At 35.7% G+C, this 18,919-nt stretch overlaps 2 protein-coding genes across 6 annotated transcripts in view; one reads left to right on the forward strand and one right to left on the reverse strand.

Annotated features, from left to right (window-relative positions):
• Positions 1–371: 371 nt before the first annotated feature.
• On the reverse strand, positions 372–4,577 carry ddx59 (DEAD (Asp-Glu-Ala-Asp) box polypeptide 59). The gene is made up of 7 exons (XM_026236054.1): positions 3,567–4,577; positions 2,612–2,794; positions 2,452–2,541; positions 2,092–2,343; positions 993–1,145; positions 798–926; positions 372–715 (listed from the first exon to the last, which is right to left on the reverse strand). Exons 1-7 carry the CDS (start codon positions 4,398–4,400, stop codon positions 452–454), a joined length of 1,905 nt encoding a protein of 634 aa, XP_026091839.1. The 5' UTR covers positions 4,401–4,577; the 3' UTR covers positions 372–451.
• Positions 4,578–5,804: 1,227 nt separating this feature from the next.
• LOC113064987 (calmodulin-regulated spectrin-associated protein 2-like) overlaps positions 5,805–18,919 on the forward strand; it is a 31,670-nt gene continuing 18,555 nt past the window's right edge. For 4 of the 5 annotated variants that reach the window (XM_026236056.1, XM_026236057.1, XM_026236060.1 and 1 more), the window contains exons 1-3: positions 5,806–6,044; positions 6,195–6,416; positions 10,711–10,970. In XM_026236056.1, coding sequence (XP_026091841.1) covers positions 6,275–6,416; positions 10,711–10,970 — 402 coding nt within the window. In that variant the 5' untranslated portion in view covers positions 5,806–6,044; positions 6,195–6,274. Of the gene's footprint in view, positions 6,045–6,194; positions 6,417–10,710; positions 10,971–18,919 lie in introns of all 5 variants that reach the window. The other variant, XM_026236059.1, reaches the window with a different exon arrangement.

Genomic DNA, 18,919 nt, shown 5'->3' on the forward strand with positions numbered 1-18,919 from the left:
GCACTATACAAATAAAGGTGACTTGACTTTTAAAACTGTATTGTTCATTCTTATTTAAATAATCTTTATGGTAAAAAAAAAAAAAAAAATGAAACAAATAGAAAAAAGTTGATTCACAGACACGCCTTTTCTCTCCAAATGTAAATTTTATTATCTCAAATATTTTGCAATACTTTACAGTAAAAGTGCATGTATTGTCCTATAAAATAACATCAATGTATTTGGTAGAGTAAGCAATTAACAAGTTTTTATCCTAGTATTTATATTTACGTTTCCATTAACATGGCTAAAACATTTCTACTATGCGAGTTGACATTATTATTATCGTGTGTGTAATTATACTGGAGACAATCAGAAGACAACCAGTTTTCTTCCTTCACTTGTAGCATTTATTGAAAATACAAATGACAAAGGCACCAACCAAACATCTACTAATAGAAACCTTTGCTAGTTATTTCCTGGCGGCTCTTTTGTCGTGCTTCCTGATGATGTCGATGAGGCTGCTCTTGGTCACGAGGAGGTCTTCTCCTCGGCTGCTCTTCTGTCTGGCTCTCCTCTGCTGCTCGTGCAGATATGGGGAGTTGAGGAGCTGTGGCGGCAGGATGGAGCCCGTGGGTTTCACCCGGTTCACGATGTCCAGAAACAGCCGCTTGCTGTTGTTATTCATGAAGGTGATGGCGGTGCCTCTGTGGCCCAGTCGACCGGCTCGACCGATCTGAAGGGTTCAGACATAGTGTGTCATCATTAAAGAAACGTGACGCATCAGTGTGTACCTTTGTTTATGAAAGACGCCAGACCTGATGAACATATTCATCCATGTTAGCTGGCATGTCGAAGTTCACTACAAGCTTCACATTGACCAGGTCCAGTCCTCTACCGAGAATCCCAGTGCTGACCACCACTTCAAACTGGCCCTCCAGTAGACCCTAAAAACACCAACAATATTATGTTTATTTAATATGTATACATTTATACCAATAAAGGTTCATTACCTTTACGATTTTGTTGCGTTCCCACTGCATCTTGTCTGAGTGAATAGCGACGGTGTTTAACCCCATGACCTTTTGCACAGCTTCACACAGCAAATCAGCCCCAAGTTTGCAGTCCACAAACACAACTACCGGAGGCTGGTAGAGCTTCCTGTCCTGAGCACACACAAATTCATAACGTAGAGCATATTATAACGAAAACAAATCCACACAAATTCATAATGTAGAGCAGATTATAATGAAAACAAATCCAAAAATATAATATAAATTAAGTATAAATGAAAACATGTAAAAACTCATCTATTTATTTTCCATTTGATGGACAATCATTTGTATTGTTAATTATAATATTAATAAAGAATTTATTTATTGATTATTATTTTATATTTCTGATGGACAATTATTCTAAAATATTAAATGTAATATTAATTATTTATTCAATATTTATCAATTGATATTTATGTAAATATTGTATTTTGATGGACGATTTCATGTACAATTTAATAACAAAATCAATATTTTTGCCTTATTTTATGATTTATTATTCAAATGCATGACTTTTTATATTTATGTTATTTCATATGAATGGGAAACTGTTCTAAATTATTAAACAGAAATATTAATGAAGAATTATTCTAAATGACTCGATATAATATTAATAAAGAACTGTTTTTGTTTATTTAATCAGTTTGTTTCATATTTATTCATTCATATTTATTGGTTATTTCGTTTTTCTGACAGACGATTATTCTAAAATGTAAAATATATATTATAGTATTATTATATATTATAAAATAATATTATATATATAATATTATAATATAATAATCATACATATTATATAATATTTGATCTCCACAGCTTGTGATTTAGCTCTAAATGCTCCACTTCCTGCCCTCGGTCTCTGGTAAGAGCCGTTGCTAGTTTTCCAGGAGCGAAGCAAATTGAGGAGCCACCCATTTCCTCTGGAGAGGAGGACAAAGAGTGCCCTATAGACTTCCACTGTATTTCTGTCAAGAAGCCCCAGACGCATTCAATCCAGGAAATACAGTAAAAATGTGCAACAAGACAGTAAACAGGGTTTGTACAGTTGTACACTTACATTTAAAATCTCAAAAAGCTTCTTTTTCTTGGACGGCTCTTCCACCCAGAGGACGATCTGGCGGACGTTGGCGCAGGGCTGGTTCTTCTGACCGATGGTAATGCTCACAGGGTCGCGGGTGAGACGAGCCGCTAGCTGTTCAGTTCCTGTGGGAATGGTGGCTGACGTCAACAGCGTCTGGTGCTCTTCAGGGACCGTCTCCAAAACCTCAAGAACCTGTTGCTGGAATCCCATCTTCAGCATGGTATCCGCCTTTTTAGATTAATAACAACACTGATTAAAGCATAAATGGTGAATAAATAAACACAAGCAATAAACAAATGAATACAACAGAGAACTATAAATGAACATGATAAATACCTCATCAACCACAAGAGCCCTGACGTTCTCCAGCAGTACAGCCTTCTGCTTCAGGAGCTCGAGGAGGCGTCCTGGAGTGGCTATCGCTATCTGGAGAAAGAAAGCACAGTCAAATAAGGTGAAGGTTTCTGATTAAAGCTCTTTATTAACCAACAAGTACCTTGATGTTCTGCTTGAGTCGGTGCAGCTGAGGGGGTAAAGGCATCCCCCCCACCAGAAGAGCAGTTCTCATGTTCGGCAGGCCCATCACCAGCTCTTTCGTCTGCTTCTCTATCTGGATGGCCAGCTCTCTGGTCGGGGTCAGGATGAGACACGTGGGACGAGACGGAGAAGCAGTCTGGCTCTGGAAAATCAAAAAGGCACGCGAATCGATGTGGGAAGCTCAAATATCATGCACGGTAAAACAAGGAATAAATAAATGCTTAAATGTTTTTGACAATGTTTTTGTCTTGTATTTGTGCATCTGTGACTGTTCTGTGTTTATCTTGCTGCAAAACCCTATGGGGGACAAATAAAGTATAAAGTCTAAAGTCATATATATGTGTATATATATATATATATATAGAAGAAAAAACTAATCTGGTACTAAATGACTGAATAAAAAGATATATATTTAAATACATTTAAGTATAAAAAATGAAGATGCTTAACAGAATTATAATAAATAATATAATTTTTATATATAATATTCTTTTTCCCTATAAAACAGTAAAAAATGTACTTATAAAACCAAAAAAAACCTCTTAAATCAAAGGTTTGTAGCTAAAAATGAACCCTGATATGAAACTTTAATGTGACATTTCAGCTGTAAGGTGAATGTGAGTTTTATATAACAACTATCCTCATCTGAACTAAGCTTTCTGGTTGTGAACTTTTCAGAGGAAGTGCACTGGAATTATAGACCAGTCAAAAATAGACATGTTCTTCTGAATACTGTTATAAGAGTGTGGGACTACATGGACTGTTATATGTTATATATGTATGTATATATATATATACATGTTATATATATATATTTCTCAACTTTAACATCATTGCTGGCTGCCATGTAGCACTACTTAAGATATCCAGTACAATATTCAGTATGTTACTCAGTACACAAACCCAATATTCACCTGGAGAGCCTGGATGACCACTGGAAGAAGGAAGGCGACCGTCTTTCCAGAGCCTGTGTCTGCAGTGGCGATCACATCCCTGCCCTTCAGACCAACAGGCACCATCTGCATCTGGATGGGAGTGGGAGCCTCATAGCCGGCTTTCTTCAGGTTGAGCCTGAGTGCTGTGGGAAAGTTACAGTGTTCGAACTCTATAATGGGTCTACAGACCTCTCGGCCTGCGGTCACTATGGCCAGCTCGGCTTTAACCCTCTCAACCTGCTCCTCAGTCAGTTCAGAGATGAACACATCCTCCTTGTAAGAGTAACTGTGCCCAGTGTCTGCTGCACTGGAGCTCTCCAAACCCTCCTCCAGATCTCTAGAAAACACCTTATCTCCCAAATCCAAGCACATTTTGGCCAGATGACTGGCTTTACACTCCAGGCTGCAGACATCGTTGTCTGTTTTGTCGCAGATGTATTCTCCATATCGACCGCACATGACACACACGGGCTCTCCGGGCTCTGGCCATCTCTGGCTCTTCTTGAAGGACTTCACTGGTTCCTCCTCTTCCTCGCTCTCTATCTGATGTGGTTCCTCCTCTTCTTCAGTCTCTATCTGATGGGGTTGCTCCTCTTCTTCAGTCTCTATCCGATGAGGTTCCTCCTCTGTTTCTATAGGTACAGTCTCATCAGGAGGGCAGGTATCAGGTGAAGATGTAGCTGTAGAAACAGGGTCTTCGGATGTAGCTGTAGAAACAGGGTCTTCGGATGTAGCTTTGCTTCTCTTTGGGTTCTGCTGCTGCTGATTAGACTCTGGCGCTCTCTTGAGCTTCAGCGATCTCGGCGTAAACATTTTCTGCCCACATTTACCATTCACGATATTTACTAAACATAAATAAACTAAAAAAAGGAAAACGCTTTGATATATGTCTTTTGGAAACGCATTAAAGTCGTATACTCCACATAAACCAGGGATTTGTGAGCAGAATCATTTCCAAGCGGTCGCCTAAATACGACGTCATATAAACGCGACAGTAAAGCTGGAAGTTGTAGTTTTTAGGGATTTTAACTTTTTATTTGAAACCAAATATTGTGCATTTTCCTCATCTGTTTGATTCTGTACCGTATTATAATTATTGTATCAGTTCATAAATTGTATTTTTAAAACGATTAATATTATGATTATTTTAAGAATATTTTATCCTGATAGCACGCATAGCCCACATCACAGAGACGTCTGTTTTATTTGTTTATGATTTAGAATGTGTGTAAAGCTTACATATTTAAGATCAGATGTTCGTACACAACAGATGTTTCCAGATTAAGCGATCTTTAACAGACATTTTGTAGACGTATATCTTCTTGTATATTTGGCAAGAATTAAAGCTTATTTATCCTATTGAGACAAACCTGAAATTTTGATTTATGAAATTCATTTGGGAAAATTATTGTGCTTTTTGTTATTTATTAATGACACATACAGTACACTACATAATAGCAATAATAATAATTATAATAATAATAACAACTTATTTTATCAGTTAATAATATATAATTAAAATTTTTAAAAGCATTTATTTATGTAAATGTTCATGTTTTAGAATTAAAAAGTATTAAAAGTTATAGTTTACCTTTATTGAACATTTTTTTTATTTTATATATATAAAATAACATTTATATATATTATATATATATTTGTGAAATTCACCTATTGTACTTAGGCTATTATATCTTCTTACAAATAATAATAATAATAATATCACATAAATATCCTTATTTTTTAGTTCAGTACATTCGAGAACTAATGGTCAGTCATTTTAGAAAGGAGAATTGTTTTATTATGAATTATATTTTTTCATATTTTATATTATGAATTATTATTATTATTTACTCGTAGAGCAAACAAAAATGCAATTATAAAATGTCACTGGATCCAGTTCCTAGCACAGTCCCAATTTCTGGGTTAAGGTAAAGTCCTTTTAGGAATTGTCTCTGGTTAAGGCTCGACGGTTTACAGCAAAAAACTACTGCGCATGCGCACATCAATATAGCGTAATTTTTCGCAAACACTGTACAAAAATAATTAGTTTTTTTTTTTTTTTCATTATTGTAAGGGGTAGGTTTAGGGTTGGGGTAGGTGTAGATGTTAATAAATCATTATCGAATAGGTAGAAAATCTATTTATTGTTAGCTTCCGGCTTTTGCTTCTGTTCTAGCCACAACCCTTTTTTTTCCCAGTGTTGGATTGTTGGCGTGTTGGGCGGAGCGCGCATGCGCATGCGCAGACGGCGCACTCTCTCTCACTGACTGCAGCAGGGAGACGGCAGGACGCAGGATGAATAGAGCAAGAATAACCGTTAATGTCCAGATGGGAATATGTTGGTAGAGCATGGCGACGTCCGAGAGAAGACAAAGCTTTTTCTAGATAGCGACACTGCCTCTTATAACGGGGGACGTGGAGGACCATTGAGGAGAAAAACAGCCGAATTTATTAAGGGTAACGTTACCAGAATGGATGAAACTCTCTGGGCAGAACCCCACTTTTATTATCGGGTCGGCCCAAAATAGATGTGAAAATAAGCCCAACCGAGTGTTTGAACAGTGGCTTTACACATGTAAGTTACAAAATCGGATCTGTGTGTTACAGAAAAAACGAAAAAGTCGGATTTGAAGCGTTGAATTCCTTCGGAGAGATGTCATCGTTGATGTGAGGCTGCAGCTGTGAAGATGATGGGAGATCTGACCCACTCCAGAGATCCCAGAAACACTTTCATTGTCCCTGCCATCAAGTCTTCTGATCATTATGATTTTAATAGAGCTAAAATCAGAGCCAGCCTCACATGGCTGGTGGCCAAAGCCTTCGGTACAGGTAGGTGGCGTGTTTCTCTTCTCCACCTTCATCTTTGTCTCCTAGTTTGATTTCCCATGTGTTTACATTACATTTAATGCATTTGGAAAGCAAACATGTAAGTGTTAAAATATAGATTTAAATACAAATGCATTTTATAATTGAAAAATTTATAGTGTTAATAAATGCACTTTCTTCATGCAGACCCCTACAATTTGGGTTTTGTATTATTTTATGTCAATATTCAACAATGCAATGTGCAACATGTAACTTCATAAACAATCTAATGTTAAGCAAGTGCTGTCATAATGGTTACCATCCAGTTAATGTGTTGGACTCATTTTATAAACGATACATACAACATATTTACACACAGTTTTTGCTTTTATGTCAAAACAAAAAAAGATGTGGACTTTAGCAAATTTTTAAAAAAGAGTACTTATTGTTACAGCAATAATATTCTTTAAAAGAATATACTGAAGTGTGAATTTAATGTTATGTTTTCAGACACTTAACTGCATGTTATTTGCGATTAAATATTATTATGCCTATATTAAAAGCAATTTGTTGAACTTCCTTTGAAATATGGTTAAATATACTGTATACGAGTGTGTTGACAAGTATTTAGAAAACTAAAATATACTTGAATGTAATTTCTGCTGAAGCTTGTATATCATGTATTTAAATATATTTGCGATTACAATAACAATTTAGTGCATTTAAAATATATAAACTTAAAATTTCAGAATCTCAAAAATAAAACACAACAGTTACATTTATCATCAAGTACCTGCATGTGGTAAAATATATTTTCAAGTAAAACTTTTAATTGTACAAACTGGATGTTTTAAAAGTGTACTTTAGTGTGTTTTGAAAGTGCGCATTAATGCACTTAAGTGGCCTTTTATTTTAATAATATTAGATCTGCAAGACCAGTTTTGTTTTTTGTTTTGTTTTAAAATATACTTTGAAGATTTGAATTGCTTTGTATCCTGAATCGGACCTTATGGGCTCATTAATGTAGTCTCGTATTGACATCTAGATCCAGATTTATTCGATAGCTAGTATTTGAGCTGTATGTTCATTTGACAGCACAAACCCATTGTGATTGGCTAACTTATGACCACCAGCCATCTGTCCTCCTTTAGGTCCTCTCGTCTAGTTAAAATGTGCAGTCAGGTCTTCAGTCCCATGTGCAATGCAAAATGACAACTCTTGCTGTCTTTATTGTTTAGCATCTTTGATTTAAAGTGACCTTAAACGTGATCAACTAGACACTGACCGTCAGGGTGAGGACATGGTAATGTTCAGTAGGCTGATTGACAGTCCTTAAGGGTGTTATTGACCCATTTGTTGAATTGTTTTGTGGTGTAACCCTAGGACAGATGACAGAATAACTGATGAAAGCCTTCATTTCTCCATGCAACAAAGTGACTGATTAAATCAACACATCTCATATCACATTAGTATTATTTAAAATGTAATGCAGCAGGCTTTAAAAATATATTAAGTGTGATACCAGAATACAAGTTAAAATGAAATACAAGCGGTTGTTTGAATGAAAAGAGAGTAGTCAGCCTAAAGTCCATAAATATGTTTCCATTGATCCATTTTGGTCCTTTGGGAAGGACATACATAATGAATTGGTCATTTAATGGCATGCTCTCTGTTTTCGGTTCATCTCTTCAATGCATTCTCACTTGATAGCACATTGCTTTCTGAAAACCTACCAAGCATTTTTTACTAATCTATTGTGAAAATGCATTTGAAAAAAATTATAATATGAAATTTGCCAGGCTTTTAATATTATGTGAACTTGCTAATTTATGTGCTTAAAAATAAAAATAAAACCGTTTGCATATAATATTTTTTATAATTTGCATTTTTCAATTAAATGCACCAAAAAAATTAATAAATATATATATATATATATATATATATATATATATATATATATATATATATATATATATATATATATATATATATATATATGAAAACAAGTACATAATAATATAAATTTTAAAAACAGTATTTTTCTACACATTTAAACAAATAAACTGCCACACAAAATTTTTTTTGATTTAAAATAGATTTCATCTAATTCACTTCTGAACCACTTCACAGATAAAATCAACCAAAATGTGCATTTTCAACTGATTTGCAGAAATGAATTACAGAGTGTTAAAAACATTGGAACTAGTTCAATTTATATCACCGGTAAAATCCTAGTGAATCAATATCATGATATTGAACATACTGTCAGGCTCTAGAAGCACAGAATCTGAGCACCTGTGTAGTTCCTCTCTCTCCATCTGTCTTTGATGCGGCTCGTGAGGAGCTCCTGGATACATGCGTATGGCAGGGGAATCGATCAGCCTCCCTGTTGTTGCCATGGCAACCGCGGCCTGGCTCGACACAGTCATATTTTTGACTTACATCGTCAACGCCTTGTGGCACTGATACCATCAGTGCAATGTTTGATCCACTGCTTTATGATATAGACCCGTTTTAAAAGACTTCTGAAAAGCTATTAATTAGCAATGAAGGTAGTTCGTCATTTTTGCGTATTGGCAACATCTCTAGTAAGACACTCATTCATACAGAATGGTTCAAATCTGTTTTGCCATTACCACAATCAGGTTTAACAGCGTAAACTGAAAGCATGTGCTGGTAATAAGGATACAAGCACTCTCCTGAACTCTCACGTCTCCATAAATAGCCGAACATCTTGGTGCTCCATGGATGCGGTGACCTCATTCAGATCTGTGAACGCATTTATTCTGTCAACATGCGAACTCGTGTTCATGATGTTTTTGATTTTGTAGCTGTGTGGTAGACACTGTCTGGCTTCCTTTAAGGACTTTCTCCTTTCCTTCATCTGCCCGGGTGAGGGTAAATTAGACTTGCACAGAGGAATCGGAAAACACCAAGCTTTAGCTATATTTAGCTGTGCGGAAGACGAAAAGTACTTTGATCTTTGAAATTCAGAAAAAAATAATAAATCACAGGCTCAGCTGTCTGCTATGACATAACAGAGTGAAGGTGTTTTGATATGAAAGTAATCAGTCCCACCAGGATTTCGCAATGTTTTTGTGGTTTTCGCGATATAATATTGAGGCAGTAATTTCCAGAATTTTATGGAAAATTTATAATTAGGATATTACAAAAACAAACTACTAAACCAAACAAAAAGCTTGTTTAGTTTCATGTCTTACCAAATTCTAACACATAAAAAAAACAAGATATAATTACTTTGTCATTTAATTTTTGCTATTAAAAATAAGAGCAAAGAAGCAAATACAGCGATAATTGAGTTCTTTATCATGTTATTTTCTCATTCATGCATGTTTCATTGTTATACAATGTAGATTTGTAAATTGTTATTTACATAAGCAGAACTGTGCTTTTGCAGTTATTTTGCGGTTAAATTGCGAATTATGCAAGATTGCCATAATCCAACAAGAAGTCCAATAACCGATAAATTGACGATATTAAAATTCTAAAAAAATCCCCCCCCCCCATGAGCAGATAATTATTTCTATATTAAGGCCAATAACCAATAAATTGCAGATATTACAATTCTAAACAATTTGTATAAATAAATACAATTCTTCATGTATTGAGATTTAAATACCAACGGTGATAAGCTTTTTAATGGCCTATAACCGATAAATAGGCAACATTATGATTCTACATAAAAAAAAAAAAATCCTAATAAAAACTAAAATCAAACTTTAGAAAATGCTAAAGTGAATTTAGGCATCACAACATTATAATGTACAGTATGAAAAATGTATATTAATCACAAAATGGATAACATTTGAAGGTGCAATGTGTAATATTTAAAACAATCTATTTACAGAAATGCAATATAATATATAACTATGTTTATGTTTTCATTACCTTACATTGAGCTATTTTTATCTACATACACCGCGGGTTCCCTTACATGGAAGTCACCACCATGTTTCTACAGTAACCCTAAATGGACAAACTGCTCTAAAGAGCGCGTTTCGTCACTGTTGTTTTTGCGAATAAAACAGCGATACAATGATGAACATTAACATTCGCAATAACGTTGATTTATTGAATAATTAAGTAAATCTAATTCCCTGATTTACCTTTGTAAAGTAATCTCATTGCGCTCTGCTGTCTTTACCCACGACATCTTTACCTGTGTCGGCCACCGTAGCTTCTCTAAAGCGAGGGGTGAGCGGGGGACTGAGCCGTTGGATGCAGTTTGCAACCTCACCGCTAGATGCCGCTAAAAATTACACACTGCACCTTTAATTGAGGTTCTGTCATCTTGCAGACAGTGTTCCAGGAGACCTGAATGAGCCTTTCTACAGGGACCAGTATGAGCAGGAGCACCTGAAGCCTCCGGTGGTGAGCCTGCTGCTGTCAGCTGAGCTGTACTGCCGAGCAGGAAGTCTGATTTTAAAGAGCGATGCTGTCAAACCTCTGCTGGGTCATGACGCCGTCATCCAGGCTCTGGCTCAGAAGGGCCTGTACGTCACTGACCAGGAGAGACTGGTGACCGAGAGAGACCTGCAGAAGAAACCCATCCAGATGGTGAGAGAACCTGCCCTTTCCACGTGTTTCATTTACAAGCTGATTTTATTTCACTGACATCTGGCACAGGTGGATCTTGGATATTTTGCATGAATGGCAAAAAACACTATTTATAGTGTTATAGATGATGACATCGCTAATCTAAATGTGAAAATGAAAGAAATACGCATGAACAATAAAACGAATCAATTTAATATTAACCAATATCCAATATGCTGCAGGTATCTTCCTGTACCCTTAGGAATACATCAGGATTGCATAGACGTCTTATAATTCTCTCTCTGTTTTAATTCCTTTATCTTGTCAGTTTTCACATTGTTTAATTGAAGATGTATTTCAGGCTCATAGCATCTGCTTTAAAGATAGACAGAGTTCTGTTGTTGTGTGAGTAACTTCCTGTTGATATTTAATTACCGCGCCGCTGTTTGCTGTGCCTCGGGCTTCCTCAACCGAACACATATCATCACAAACTATCTCTGCGCTGCGTGAAGAACCATTTTGCATAGTGCCAATAATGATACTAGTAACTATATTCTGTGCTCCCCTTAACAAATTGATTATTTTATTATATTAAATGACTATTTTGCTCTGCTGGTAGTTATTTCTCTATAATTTAAAGTCCCCAAGCTATTGTATCTGCATGTAGCCGACTGCATAGTTGCACTCATTGATCCAGGCCTTTACGAACCAAATGAAGGTTTCCGCACCTCAAACTCGGAGTCCACAAATCCTCATTAGCGTCAGAAAGCCATCCATCTGTCTGCTCGGCTACAGTAAGCTGCCTGACTACAAGATCTGTCAGTCTTCCCATGCTTCACTTTAACCTGTTTAGCCTGGCGCTATGGGAGAGAGTTTTCCGGCTTTTTGGCTTTTCCCATTTTGAGAAAATAGTACATTATAAACCGAGTGTAGAAAGGTTTCTTCCGCTGGGTTGTTATTGACAGATTAACCCTGAAGTTAAACCCTATGTTGGAGCTTTGGCATGGCGATTGGTGCTGATGCAGGTAACATGGGTTTGAGTCTGGCTTCCCAACTTTCGAACTAAAACACCTCTCTACAAACCATTACTGAAAATGTTGGATTGCACTGGTCTAGTGTTTTTAAATTATCGGTATTGGTTTTCAATTCTGAAATCGAATCTAAAATCTTTTTATGTTTTGTATGTAGTAAACAGTTGTCCATCTTCTTTACTTCTCAATATTGTTATTAATTGAATAGTATGAAAAAGTTGACTGGAACGGTAGAAGAAAACAGTTAATGGTAATGTCCGCTAAACAGTAGCATTTCTTATTATAGTAATGAGGGTGTGGCTTAAAAAAATTAAAGAGCCAGTAAGATGAAAATTCTAAGCTTCCTATCACTGTCACTGACTAAGTCCTGTACATTAGGTTTAAATCCATCCAAGGTTAAAAAACATTGGGTCTCATTCACTAAATATGCGTAGGCACAGATTTTTGCGTGAAATGTGCGTACGGACGTTTTCACGAATAAATCATGATTCATCAAAAACTTTCGTACTAAAATTTATTCTAAATGTACGAAAAGATTCAAGAACAACTTATACCACACGTACGCAATAATCATGTACAACCGGGGCCTTATAAGCATGTGTTAAGAACCCTATATAATTAGATGTTATTGATAAATTATAATTACAGTTCCTATATATATATATACTATTAGAGGTCCAAACAACAATCACCTGATGTATCCTTATATAAACGGTGCCATAATTGTCTTTCTCTGTACAAGTGCCTAGTTGTGGAAAGCCCTTATATGGAGCTGGTTTGGGCGTGAATTATGCTAATTACTGACCGCGTGCACTTGGGCGCTCATTTAGAAAACTCCAAATTCACTAATAGAAGAACGAGTTTAAGAACAAGCTCATGTGCGTACGCACGTGTTGTGAATTAGGCGGAAAGTTCTCGTGAGAAGTTCAAATGTGCGTATAAATAAGAAAATTGTACGTAAAAATTAGTGAATGAGACCCATTATCATTTTGTCAGAATATAATTTTAAAATTACCTCAGTTCTCAGAGATCCCCAAACGGTTCGCGCGAAGCTGTTCAAAAGATTCACTTTCCTTAAACCCCACCTTTCGGTAGCATACTGTGTTCTGATTGGTCAACTAAGTCAGGTTTGATTGGTTGTTCCGCACACACCTCCACGGTAAACTATGCGTTAGCATCTGTTTGGGGTGAATTATGTCTTATTCCTCTCACCGCGAAGCAAACAGTAAAATAAAAAACTTGAACAGTCTCGCTGCTTTTTCTTCTGTGTGGTCGTATTCAAGCCGCGCGCTTCAGTTTGAATCTGAATAGCGCGTTCATCGCGGGGGTGTGATCACATTAGATATAACGAAGGGAGACATGAAAAACAGACATCGCGTTGTTTTCATATGGATTACTTTATCACAGAATATCTGTTTTCGGCAGCACTTGTTTAGTTTTAAAGTAGACATGTCAAGCTTTCTATAGATATCTCTCTCATGTCTCTTCGTTGAGTATTCACGGAGTTACACTTCATTTTAATGACGTGTTTGTACATGACGATCAGTGCAGATGGGCTGCAGACAGCACACATACTGATAAGACGCTCGGGAGAAAACAAACACATAACTTCATAATCATACTTCGCGTTGTGATTTGGAGATGCTCGTTGGTCTAAATAAAGTTAGTAATGAACCCTCTTTTATGGCCAAACGCTTTGAAAATCCCGCCTTGTACTCACCGAGATTAGAAAAGCAGTCATAGGTGAAATGTTGTGAACACAACAAGGATTTGTTGTACTGCTCTGGTATTGTGGTAAAAATGAATTTTAGCCATTGGTTCTTCTGATCTTCATTCTTTGGCAGTGAAAATAAAACAAACGGTCTCCTCGACATGATGCTATCACACCAACCAGAGCGTCTGTCTGTGTGGGGGGTGGGGAAGGTCAGAGATCCGTTTCTCTCAAGACGGTAGGCGGAGATTATTATGCAAAGTGCTCCTAGTGACGTACATAGAGATGGGCAAAAGATTTGGAATCTATAACGACTCGTTTCAGCGATTCAGAGTCGACTCCTTACTTTAGAAGCCAATAACTTTATAAATTGTGAACTTTTTGGTTTAATTACTTTGCACATAGTTTACACTGATGGACAGCTACATCATACACTGTAATACAGGTAATTTTTTATTTCCCATCTGTGTGGCTCTTTAAGTTACTATTTTAATTTAACTTAATTTTTATTTATTTATTATTATTCTTGATTTTAGTGATGCACTTATGATTGCACTAGTGATTTAATGTGCTTTAGAAAACTTAAAAGTAATATTTTATTCATTTACTTAAATTATTCAAACATTTTAAATTATTAGTTAACCACCAAACTTTTTTGTTTGTATTTTTTTTTAGTTTTTTTTTGTCTAGCAAAACAAGAATTAAACTTTGTGTTTAATGTGACTTTGCATTTAAAAAAACTTAGTTTTTAGTATTTTAGAAATGTACAATAATAATTATTTGTATAAGTGAATTTTTTTGCTGAATTCGAAATGAACGTTTTAATTTAGCCATGAACCAAAACGAAAGTTTTGGTAATTAAATTTAGGTAATTGGGTCGTTGGACTAAGGTGATTAAATTAAACCAGTAATAAGTTCTTTGAGAGGTGACTTGTTGCTGACATTTCAGCCAAACTAATTCTACATACTTCTACTCGAGCAACATTTTTGGTCACTGTGAAGTGTGTCCACAGACACAGCTGACATCTTTACTGTTTTACTTCATCTATTCTGTGTGCACAAAATGAGCACTGACACATTCAAAAATCAGTGAAACACTAATTATTCAAAGCTGTTTCAATCAATAATTTCAGTCCTCAAATACTAATTCATCTGGAACTTCTTTTTGTATGTTTCGGACAAATACTTTCAGTTTCAGTTCATCACTAATTGTTGTTGCATACATTTGCATACAGCCTACTGGCAATTATAGTTATAGTAGTTACGGGTTATCGATATGCACCAATAAATATATATATACATATATATATAGATCCATCTGTATTAAAAATGCTACATTTTAAAGGGTGTTTATTTAATGTTTGTTGGGGATTAAGTTGTTGGGACGGTGTTTTGGTGTTTTCAGAAACTTCCTCACACATTAATATGGTTTGACTGCACCAGTTGAACAACTGTGGTGCTTTATCATCAATAATTCAGCCAGGCCTCTATTTTGGATGTATCAGAGTTTGTGCTTGTGCATTGAAATGTTCTTGATCGTAAATAGCTTTTCATATACTCCTAAATCTTTAGATATATAACTATATGTCTAAATCTGCTCATAAGGGTTCAAAACACTCATAATTCAGTTTTACATGACCTTTTCTCTCTCTCTGACCTTTATAATTGAACTGCGTTTCCGCTACGGTACCTTTAAGACTACTACATTTATTGTATGTATGTAAATGACCTCTCTTGTGATTGGATAGTGATATGTTGATGTGTTTGTACCTCTGACATCATTACACTGACATTCTAAGTTTGCATAAATGGCTTGGATGGACTGCGTAGGAAGTTTTGGAAATGTAACTTAAATTCAAATTCATACGTTTAAGGAAAATCTTATATGGAAAAATGTCTTTATTGCTTTATCGTCTCTCTCTCCCTCCCTCTCTCTCCCTCTCTCTCCTGAAGAATCGTATTTTCTCCTGCAGCTGCCGCCCACCCACACACAACCCGGCATTCATTCTACATTATAGACTCACTCAGAAATACATACATATGCACACATAAGCAGCTCACAATCTCACCCACATAGTCATGACACAATATCATTTTATATCAGTCTGGTAATCAAACAGCACGCATAGATGTGATACAACATGCAGAAAATATATGTGTTTGTGTTTTTGTGTGTGTGTGTGTGTGTGTGTGTAAATAGACTAATAAGACTAATGAGTTTTTTGACAAGTGTAAATTATAACAGTAGAGATGCAAGTATGCAGTCTCTAAGTGACATGACGCTGGCAGACAATGAGAGAGAGTCTTATTTAGCACTCTAGGCTCCTCAGGGATGGATGTTATTTACATACATGCGCAGTAGGGAACTGACAATGTGACCGCACTGAGAGCATTTTTATTTCTGGAAAAAAACGCTTGCTTATTAAATTTATGCAGAAAATGAGTCGCTACAATGAAGCGACTATATTACTTAAAGAACTTAAAAGAACTCTGCTCTGCAAGCCTAACGCTCCCCTCTCCCCGCTGCTCGAATACGCTCTGTTGGCATAGCAATGCCCTGTAAAGGCAGGAGGCAGGTGCTTGCAAGGTGGATCCATTAGTGCAAAGTGCCATTTAAATCCCAAAAAGCCAAGGTAAAAGTAATCTTCAAATTGAGGATTAAAAAGAAAGATTGCACAAAGCTTTTGCTTAGCTTGTGTCTTTCTTGGCTGGCTGCTGCTATGATGTTTTTGTTCTCATCAACCAGACTCAGCAGATCAAATGTACCTCAGCGTGACAGGAAATCACTTTTTCTTATCTTAAACATTAAATACTTGCAATATTGAAAATGTCTTTTGGTTTTCAAATGAGAATGTCTAAGCAGGTGTTTCACCAATAGATCAAATGTGGTTTTGTGTGGTTAATTTGGTTCTTGGAGTGGTGTGGGAGCCTCAGAGGAGAATGTCTTCAGCCTGACGGCAACAAAAACCTGTTTACAAAGAGCCGTTTCTAATGTATCAGTGCTGTTTCTTCTATCAAGCTCTAGGTTTGCTGTGTTTGTGGAAACACAGGGCAGTATTTATGAGATATTCATTACAGGACAGTTTCTTCTTTCTGCAAGGATGGATAAATATGAAAAAGTTGCTTTTGGACACATGAGTTTTGCATTACATAACAGCCTAATTTTGTATTTGTGGGCAGTGTTTGTTTTAGATCTTCAGTGGGAATGTGTTTATAAATGCATGATTAGAATATACTTTTTTGCGGAGCTTTGGTGATCACTTGAGAAATACAGGTTTGAATCTGACCTGCAACATGTCGATCTTATTCTCCATCTCGCTGTCCCCATTGAAAAATTAATAATAATATAAATAATATAATATTAATAAAATGTATTAATTATTACAATACAATACTGTTTATTTATATAACACATTTAAAACAACCGATTAATTAATGCATTATAAAAATTTGAATTACATAAATATAAAAAAAAAATAATAATAATCCAGTGAGCAGTTGATCTCTGTTTTGAAGATATTATTAACAGATCTTTCATCCCAAGCCAGAACATCAAATCATTGCGCATGCACTGAGCATTTAGAATGAAAAATGTTTAATCAATAAAAGGATTTATAAATGTAATCAGCTTAAACGAGAAGCTCGGCTCTTATGTAACAGTTTTTTTTTCTCCCGTGATGAGACATGGGAGTGTCACAGCTCATGTGGAGAGGAAATCAGAACCACTCAAGTGAGAAAAATTGCTGACTTAACAGCATAACTCAGTGTCACTGGGATCCATCAGAGCGAATCTTTCCACCGAACTGCGTTCATACACATCTGATGTGACAGAAAAGCTGCTCTGTTACATTCTGAAATACCTGTTCATCTCAACAGACACTCAGATTTACAATGAAAAGGCAGCACAAAATGCAGTGGAAAGGAGTGTGTAAGATCTACATCTAGAGTATTCAGCATAAACAATGTTATTATAATATGTAAATAAATTCATACATAAATAAATAATAATAATTAATTAATGATAAATGCTGTGATTTATTATCTCACTTCAATTCACTTCTTTTAATTATTTTAAAAATGTATTATTTTATTTACAGCATTTATATATCATTGTTAATATATATATATTATGGTGTGTGGTAGAAGTTTTAGTTTTTATTTTTGGGCTTGATTAAATATAAAAACAAATTCAAATAAAATAATATCAATAAAAAAATAATGTAATCTGGTATAAAGTAACATTTAGCAAGCATAACAAGGCAAGTGATGAATCAACAGTGACACTTGATTGCTTTAGAGGCATTTAGCATCAGTCAGCTGGAAGGGCAGTCACATGAACGCTGTTTATTAGACGTGCTTAGACGTGTCATTGTTTGCCTACTGTGCACCGGTTTCTTTATTTCACCAGGGTTTGCTTTCAACGAATCAAAATCAATATCTGTCTTAAGTGTTTTATGTCTCTCTGTGCCCACAAGGTTTTTAATAAGACAGCCACTGTTTAATTTGTGTTTAAGATGGGGGTTCATTTTTCAATTGCTTGTTCTCAGAGGTTACTCAGACTGTGATGGAGAGGACCTGCTGTTATCAAATAGATAAACTGAGGTATCAGACGACATGGAGAAGCATACTTCCCAAATTTCAATTAGTGGCATTTGCCATTGTTTGGTGATTTTTGTGTATTTTTTATTTTTTTTCTGGCTGCCATTTCAATAGAAATTTACTGGAGCTGGAATTTGGGATTTTCCAAGAGTGCTTTTTTTTAGGAGAGATCAACTCACACCTGTCAAAATTCGCTCATGGAGTAGAAAATAGTTTAACGTTGAACTTTAAGCAACAACAGCCGATGGAACGGCAACGGCAATCTGACGTAAACTGTTAACTACCGTAGCCAAAGAGCGCGAAAACCACTAAGCAACAACCGAGAGGACGGTGAAACATTCAATCATTTATCATTAGCATAATAAAAATGTCATTTAAATGAGCGAGAGAAAGCGTGCTTTTGAAATGAAACGACAACTTATAGTCACAATAAGAGTTTTTAGTTTTCTATGATGCCAATAAGTCTAAAAACCGCGATTTACCATGCAAAATATATTTGCCTTTTAATCTGTCACGTAGTAGCGGCAAATTAGCTTTACTCCCGTAGTAGACCGTCAAAATGTACACCTCACAAAGTAACACTTAAGGTCGCGCATGCGCGATCACATTTTTTTTTGCAGTTGCCTTTC

Source organism: Carassius auratus, chromosome 47 (genome assembly GCF_003368295.1).
Source record: "Carassius auratus strain Wakin chromosome 47, ASM336829v1, whole genome shotgun sequence".
Classification (NCBI taxonomy): Eukaryota; Metazoa; Chordata; class Actinopteri; order Cypriniformes; family Cyprinidae; genus Carassius; species Carassius auratus.

Coding starts and splice junctions, on each gene's coding strand:
- ddx59 (XM_026236054.1), bottom strand. CDS start 4,400: ATGTTTACGCCGAGATCGCTGAAGCTCAAGAGAGCGCCAGAGTCTAAT. Junction 2,795..3,566: donor TGGTCATCCAGGCTCTCCAG/GTGAATATTGGG, acceptor TTGATTTTCCAG/AGCCAGACTGCTTCTCCGTC. Junction 2,542..2,611: donor GACTCAAGCAGAACATCAAG/GTACTTGTTGGT, acceptor TTCTTTCTCCAG/ATAGCGATAGCCACTCCAGG.